This window comes from Euleptes europaea, chromosome 7, assembly GCF_029931775.1.
Source record: "Euleptes europaea isolate rEulEur1 chromosome 7, rEulEur1.hap1, whole genome shotgun sequence".
Classification (NCBI taxonomy): domain Eukaryota; kingdom Metazoa; phylum Chordata; class Lepidosauria; order Squamata; family Sphaerodactylidae; genus Euleptes; species Euleptes europaea.
Window position 1 is genome coordinate 2,374,975 of NC_079318.1, and position 8,020 is coordinate 2,382,994.

At 40.3% G+C, this 8,020-nt stretch overlaps 1 protein-coding gene across 1 annotated transcript; it reads left to right on the forward strand.

The window, feature by feature from the left end:
• Positions 1 to 316: 316 nt before the first annotated feature.
• On the forward strand, positions 317 to 6,503 carry SMIM28 (small integral membrane protein 28). Its single transcript, XM_056852717.1, has 2 exons — positions 317 to 478; positions 5,811 to 6,503. Exons 1-2 carry the CDS (start codon positions 368 to 370, stop codon positions 6,192 to 6,194), a joined length of 495 nt encoding a protein of 164 aa, XP_056708695.1. The 5' UTR covers positions 317 to 367; the 3' UTR covers positions 6,195 to 6,503.
• The last annotated feature ends 1,517 nt before the right edge of the window (positions 6,504 to 8,020 follow it).

Genomic DNA, 8,020 nt, shown 5'->3' on the forward strand with positions numbered 1-8,020 from the left:
CCATGTGGTCTCAGATTCTCATGCAAATTCCCCTTCAATAATCCTAATGCAGGCAACCCTCCAATCAGAATGCTATCCCATCCCTGATACCTGATGCCAGCTTTCTGGTAATGTAGGCCACTGAAGCAAATCCAGAGAGATTGAGTTGGAAGACAGAGTGGCTTCTGAGATTCATCTGGTCAGTGTGCTACTTTCTTCTTCTTTACTGCTGTTCGATAGGAAATAATTTTGACATGATTTTTAGCTGAGACATTTTCAGCTTGGCCAAGCATAAGGTGTTGTTGTACACTGTTTAAAAGGGGGGGGGGGACAAAGACACGAACTGAGGAGGAAGAACGAAGAACAGGAGCACGTTCATGTTGAAAGCATGAGGTGGCTCTTAAGCAGCAGTTGGAAGAAATTTGGACATGCCGACCGGGGAAGCTATGACTGGTTAACAAGTGAACCAGGTGTGCCATTGCTGGAAACACAGCTACAGGTCTGTATCTTAACTTCTCTTTGTGCTCCATTTATCTTTGTGCTCTCCATTTATCTCCAAAAATCTTTTCTTAGGAGACGATCTTAACAGATTTGACGAGACTTTGATTGGGAGAGTGATTATGGAACATCACATCAGGAAAGACTAACTTTCCGAAAAATCAGTGCATCTTCTATATTCACTTGCTATCTGTTCCTTCTGTTTTACAACTCAAAAGGAACATATATTTGCAAACAGAGAAAATAAATATTTCCATAATTTAAACTTATAATAAAAATATATTTTCGTGTACAAGGATTGTTTAGAACACACTCTCATTCTCTTCTCTAGTCTCTACAGACCCTTCCAACAGCTATAAAAGCGAGTGATATCCAACACCGAATTCTTCTTCTCTAAACTGTACAAATTACTTCACAGAATGTGGGGGAGCGGCAGGAGTGGGAGAGAAACCTTTGTCAGAAATTAACACACTGTCCTGCTTTTACTGGCTTTACAGAGTGTATGATGAGAGAGAATTCATAGATAAAGAGACTGTAAGGTTCAAATCTGTTCCTGGTGTAAATTAATATCCCTTGATTACATTTGCTCCACAACGTCTTAAACAAGGCATTAAGCAACTGGGCCAAGCATAAGAAGGTGGTGTTGTACAGTGACAGTTGAAATGAAATGATGTGTCTTAGAGCAGTATGTGTATAGCTAGTTAATTTACAGCGCACAACCCTAAACAGTTACATCATTCTAAGTCCACTGAGAGTCAATGGACTTGGAAGGGTGTATTTCTGCTGTACATTTATTACAGCCAGCCCATTAGCATCTAAAAAATAGAGCTTAGAAGACAAATTATTTTGTTCATTTGCAGAAATGTCCTGAAATAAGGTAAATATGTATACGTATAGGATTTTCCAAACTTGTTCACACATGTCACTTGACATGTCAACTTTGGTTCAAATTGTCTGGGGAGCTGGCATAAAATAAATTCATAAATATTCTTTACACTGGATAACACTTGTTACTAGCAAAAAGTATCATGTTTGAGATAATACTGACTGATATACTGACTGATATGGAACTTCTGCCAGTGCATGATGGCTCATGCTCCCTTGCACCTTGTCAGTTGATGTTGGAACCAGCAAGCTATGCATGAATCTGATCTCCATTAAATATTTTAAAACCTTCTGAGATCGCACCCCTACTGTTTATAGAGAATATGGTTGATAGAAACAGCTTACCTTAACCCACATACATAGTGGAAACAACTTAACCCTGGACGTAATTTGCATAAAATCAAAGGAACCAACACAAATCAAAGAAACCAACACAAATGTGGGTAAAAACATACCAGGCAATATTGTATCAGCCTTAATATTACAAATATTACAATTAAATACAACTATTTATGTAGCACCTGAACTACAGCTTGCCTATGTGTTAGCTTCTCTAGTTAGAGATAAATTATGTATCGCTGCATGTGAATCAGGTGTTCAATGCTATCAAGTCACTTCTGACTCATGGTGACCCTGTGAATCAATCCTATGAATCAATGTCCTCTCCTCCAAAATGTCCTAACATTAACAGCCTTGCTTGGATCTTGCAAACTGAGAGCCGTGGTTTCATTGATTGTCAATCCATCTCTTTTCCAGCTACCTTCAACTTTTCCTAGCATTACTGTCTATTCCAGTGATTCTTGTCTTCTCATAATGTGACCAAAGTACAACAGCCTCAGTTCTTAGAATCATAGAGTTGGAAGGGACCACCAGGGCCATCTAGTCCAACCCCCTGCACAATGCAGGAAATTCACAACTACCTCCCCCCCACACACCCAGTGACTCCTACTCCATGCCCAGAAGATGGCCAAGATGCCCTCCCTCTCATGAACTGCCTAAGGTCATAGAATCAGCATTGCTGACGGATGGCCATCTAGCCTCTGCTTAAAAACCTCCAAGGAAGGAGAGCTTACCACCTCCCAAGGAAGTCTGTTCCACTGAGGAACCAGTCTAACCATTAGAAAATTCTTCCTAATGTCTAGACAGAAACTCTTTGGATTTAATTTCAACCCTTTGGTTCTGGTCCAACCTCCTGGGGCAACAGAAAACAACTTGGCACCATCCTCTATATGACAGCCCTTCAAGTACTTGAAGATGGTTATCATATCCCCTCTCAGTCTTCTCTTCAAGCTAAACATACCCAGCTCTTTCAACCTTTCCTCATAGGACTTGGTCTTCAGACCCCTCACCATCTCTGTTGCCCTCCTCTGGACACGTTCCAGCTTGTCTACAGCCTTCTTAAATTGTGGTGCCCAAAACTGAACACAATACTCTAGGTGAGGTCTAACCAGAGCAAAGTAAAGTGATACCATCACTTCACGTGATCTGGACACTATACTTCTGTTGATACAGCCCAAGATCGCATTTGCCTTTTTAGCTACCGCATCACACTGCTGACTCATGTTCAGTTTGGTCTACTAAGACCCCAAGATCCTTTTCATACACACTACTGCTGAGACAAGTCTCCCCTACCCTATAATTATGCATTTGATTTTTCCTACCTAAACCCAGAAATTTACATTTATCTCTGTTAAAATGCATTTTATTGTGTTTAGCCCAATTCTCCAGCTTGTATCATCCTGTATCCTGGCTCTGTCTTCTACCATATTTGCTACCCCTCCCAATTTAGTTCAGTCCTTTTAGCTTCTGAGGAGAGTTCAGGCTTGGTTTGATCTAGAACCCACTTCTTTGTCTTTTTGGCAGTCCATAGCATCTGCAAAGCTCTCCTTCAACACTACATTTCAAAGGCTTCCTAAAACATATTTGTCTTACCTGATGTGTCTTAACTCTTCTTTTGACAATCAAAACGCATAACTAGAGAATTAGGCTTACCAGGCAGAAATGAAAAACACTATACAATGTTAATGTTTGAAAAGGCACCACGGAATAATTTTATAGGCAAGTTGCAAGTAGCTCAAGAAAGGTGTAACTTGTTATACTGAATACAAATATTTATTTTGTCCTACTGCCGTCACTAGTCAGGTTAGTGATTGTTTAAGAGTATGAAAGTCTGCTCATTTTGAAAAACCTCTTTATGGGAGGGCTAAACTGGGATGAACGTACACACCACAACTAGTGATCTTCTTTCAAAAATGCCTTTAGCATCTGGAGGGTGAAAAACAATTTGTGTCCAGCCTCACTTATGCCAGCTCACCAAATGCAACGTTTTAAGTAATCTACAAAATGACTGTGACTACAAGTTTCTTTATATACAAAACATGGGATTTTCAAAGACATTTGACAACTCATATTGAAAATCTATTTTGCTAATGCTTCCATTGCTCCAGCATTTGGAAATATTGATTCATTTCTCCTTTCCCCAATGAGATATAAAGAAACAAAGGATAGAGGGCACACTTAAGACTCATTTGGAATGCATCCTATTTATGATTAAACCATTAGGCTGCAAATGGTACCAAAATGGGATGAAAGAGAAGTCACAACTTTACATTTCCCCCTGTATCACACACCCTTTCTTCTAATGTAAACAGTTTCTATCTGCTTAATTTTTTCAGTCACAGAGGGATTTTCTTTTTAGTCCACAAAAACCAATCCTGCAGGCTGCTATTTTCAATATTAACATCAAGTGCCAATGTAGTTAAAGAATATCTATACAATATGCCATATTTTAAAAGAACTTTTAACCTTCTTTTTCACACACTGTCCAATTTTAACCAATGGTTAAGCCATGCTTTGTCACAACTGTGCTATAATATTATCTTCTTGTTCCATGGTAAATGTTATGAACAGACTCAAATATACTGATATAATTATTATATTCCTTCTTAGCTATTATTTGCCAGCAGAGATGATTTAGGGTGAATATGTTTTTACTTTAGAACTGTTTTTTATTTTGTTTGTTAATCTATTCTACATGCAAAGCAGTGTGCTTCGGATTGTTCTCTCAGTTCCTAGCATTATATGACGATGCTGATATAATTTGGTTTACGATATAATCCCATAGGAAAGAAAGCACTTAGCAAGCATAAGACTTTCCTTAATGGTACTCTTAGTACATTTGATACAATATTGTGCATAAAATGAATAGAAATTACATGCAATATTTAGCACAGAGGAGTCTAAGGCCACTTCCATGAAGAAACAAGCCTCTACACCTTGACTGTATCATCATATGCAATGAACACTCATGGTAAGATAAGTGTATTATGTAAGCTGACATTCTTTGGGTACAGACCCAGAGTCTATTAGTTCCATGGCTGGACCACTTTTGGACCATCACTTTGTATATTGATCCCCACACTATACATTAACTAACACATAAGATTGGTGTTGGATTGCATGGAATCCATTTGCTTCTATGAATTAGCCCTTACTAAAGATGCAAGCACTGGGTCATTACTGACCCATGGGGTGATGTCACATCATGACATTTCCTAGGCAGACTATGTTTATGGGGTGGTTTGCCAGTAGGGTTGCCAGGTGGGTGGTTTGGGCGGGCAATTGCCCGCCAATCCACCCAGCCACTCCTGAGCAGTGATCGTGTGGGCGCACAAATGTGTGCACACGCTGACATCACTTCCAGTTTTACTTCTGGAAACACCACATCTCCTTGGCTGCTTTAGCACTCAAACCCCCAAGCAGCCACGGCGATGCAGAGCTTCCAGAAGTAAACCCGGACATGATGTCATTGTGAGTATAGAATGATGAAGATAACATTCCTTCTCAGAGAAATGTTCACCAAACACTACAGGGAAGATAGGAACAACTAGAAATGTTTGTGGTAACAGCATCTTGGCTACCATAAAATCTAGTTCCACCCATGAGAAACAAAATCTTAGCAAATACTAAGCATATTGGTGAAAAATGGAATTGTTTGTTTTCACAACTAGGAGGTATCTCTACACATACTGCTTCTCAAAATCACATGAGTTTCACAAGAGTTTCATCTAGTAGTAAAAATGGATACTAGTCGTGATGCATACCTATGCTCTCCAGGATCAGAGGAGCATGCCTATTGTATTAGGTGCTTTGGAGAGCCAGCATGGTGTAGTGGTTAAGAGCGGTGGTTTGGAGCGGTGGACTCTGATCTGGAGAACCGGGTTTGATTCCCCACTCCACATAAAGTCAGCTGGGTGACCTTGGGCAAGTTACAGCTCTCTCAGAGCTCTCTCAGCCCCACCTACCTCACAGGGTGTCTGTTGTGGGGAGGTGAGAGAAGGTGATGATTACAAGATGGGTACAAGTGTTATGATATGACAAAGAGGGTGGGTGGGGATTGATAAAGCCTTTCCAAACATTTGACTCTCTTTCTCTGGCTGCAATTACAGAGTCAGCATAAAGTAAGCTCAGCCAAAGAAGACATAGAACCATTCTTATGCATCATCCTGCCTGCTACCATGATGCTCTTCTTGGCATTCCTGTTGCTCTTCCTCTACAGACGTTGTCAACGTCGCAGCCCTCAGGCTCAGATCTTCAGCATTGACCTCCCAGAGTCCCTTCCTGAGCACGAAGTGACTGATTTCCTGTCAGTGCTGCCCTGGAGCAGCGAACAGAACTTTCACTATTCCACTCTCCTGCCTGAAACCACCTTTCTCACCTTATGCTTGCCTCCATCCTATGAGGAGGCCACCATGAAAGCCTCCACGGAAGGGGATCACATTCAGCTCTTTCAGGATCCAGTGCCTCCTTACGAAGAGAACAAACCACAGTAAAGCCAAGGGGGAAAAACGTTCGGTTGAGGTTCCCACCCTGTTGTGAATTTAAAACAAGACAAACTCTAAACGAGTGAACAGCCACAAGCACAAATGAGCTTCAGATGATCAGTATGTTTAATCATGGCATTTTAAAGTGGCATTGAAAATAAAACAACTCCACCATATTACGTGTAGGATGGAGATAAATATAAAAAATAACGCTGCACCTCAGAGTTTTCTTAAGCATGATTATAGGAGATGGCTGGATCTGAGTTATTTGGATCATTGTGAGCTATGATGAAGAGCAACTATACTGGAAATATTTCACACACACACCAATAATTGAAAGGGCTTTACTATTTCTTTTTTTTAATGCACTAACTTCTTGGACATCCACACTTTTGAATGATAAATGAAGACTCTTTACAAAGCAAAAACACAGACTGTGCAATGATAACAAGCATAAACTGGAAAAGTGAGACCTCAAAATGCCTCTTTATCAATCTATGCTATCATGAGCGGCAGACTCCCACTGGGGCACAGGCAATGATGGTCTGAATCGCACTACAAACTCCCAGAAAGGTTCAACCATTTATGGAAGATAAATCATTGCACTTGTGGTAAATAGTAGCACAAGATACTCATGAACCAATATGATGAAGTCTGTAGTGTACAGAATGATTTGCCATTGTTTTCTGTTTTTTAGTACAGAAAAAAGAAGTCCTCCAGCCTTTTGGTTCTGTGCATAAGATGGAATACTTAAAAAATAAAGTGTAAGAAGCTGCCATTTGATTTACTTTTTTCAAAAAATGGTATATTACTCAGATGTTATCCTTAATGTCACTGAGATAACCCTGCTAATCCATCTCATATAGCTACTAAGAATTATTTATTGTCTGGTACAGCAAAGATGTTCCTGATTGGGGAGATTCTGTCATAAGCCCACACAAAAAGTGATATATTGAGTTCAGAATGAGACTTAGAGCAGTAGCATGTCATGACATAAAGGTGGGTAGGGAAAGTTCATATGTACATATTTGTCTGCTTGGGGTATTTGAAAATTTGTAGAGCCAACCCCCCTACCCACTCTGTAGCAGAATTGTTCCTCCTTTCCCTGAAGACAAATCCTTACACTATGTGTTGTTAATGAACCAGAAACATGGGGGACAGAAACACAGGGAGTAGGGAGGAGGAATTTTAAAACATCTATTTCTAAAGGAAGAAGAGCTGGTTTTTATACCCTGATGTTCTCTACCTTTAAGAAGTCTCTGAGTGGCTTACAATCACCTTCCCTTCCTCTCCCTACAACAGACACCTTGTGAGGTAAGTGGGGCTGAGAGAGTTGGGAGAGAACTGTGACTGGCCCAAGGTCACCCAGCAGGCTTCATGTGTAGGAGTGGGGAATCAACCCCGGTTCTCCAGATTAGAGTCCGCTGCTCTTAACCACTATACCATACTGGCTCTATACCATTTCTATACTATTTCCAATATAAAAAAAATCAAACAGCTTTTATTCCCCTGGTGAATACAAGTGTCCTTAAAGGCATTACTGTATTATGGATTGCATTAAATACACTATTGAGAAAGGGCCGCAAACATAGCCTGACATCCAGGAGATAAAGTGTAATGTTTGCTTCTAACCCTCTCAGTCTGCTGCACTGTCCGCATGCAAGGATGCAGAAGAAAACATTTCCTCCTGTGCCTAGCAGGGGTAACACTGAAATTAACGGGGCAGCCCTAAAACACGCCATGTCATCATTGACATTTCATACAGTTTGGTAGAATTTAGGGCTAGTTACCAGTTCTGCCAATATGTAGACTCAACAAGCAATAATGTGAAATAG

What these genes read in the sequence shown, in the direction of transcription:
- SMIM28 (XM_056852717.1), top strand. Translation starts at nt 368, where the DNA reads ATGAGGTGGCTCTTAAGCAGCAGTTGGAAGAAATTTGGACATGCCGAC. An exon ending in TGCTGGAAACACAGCTACAG is followed by an intron (nt 479 to 5,810) that starts GTCTGTATCTTA and finishes CTGCAATTACAG; the next exon opens with AGTCAGCATAAAGTAAGCTC.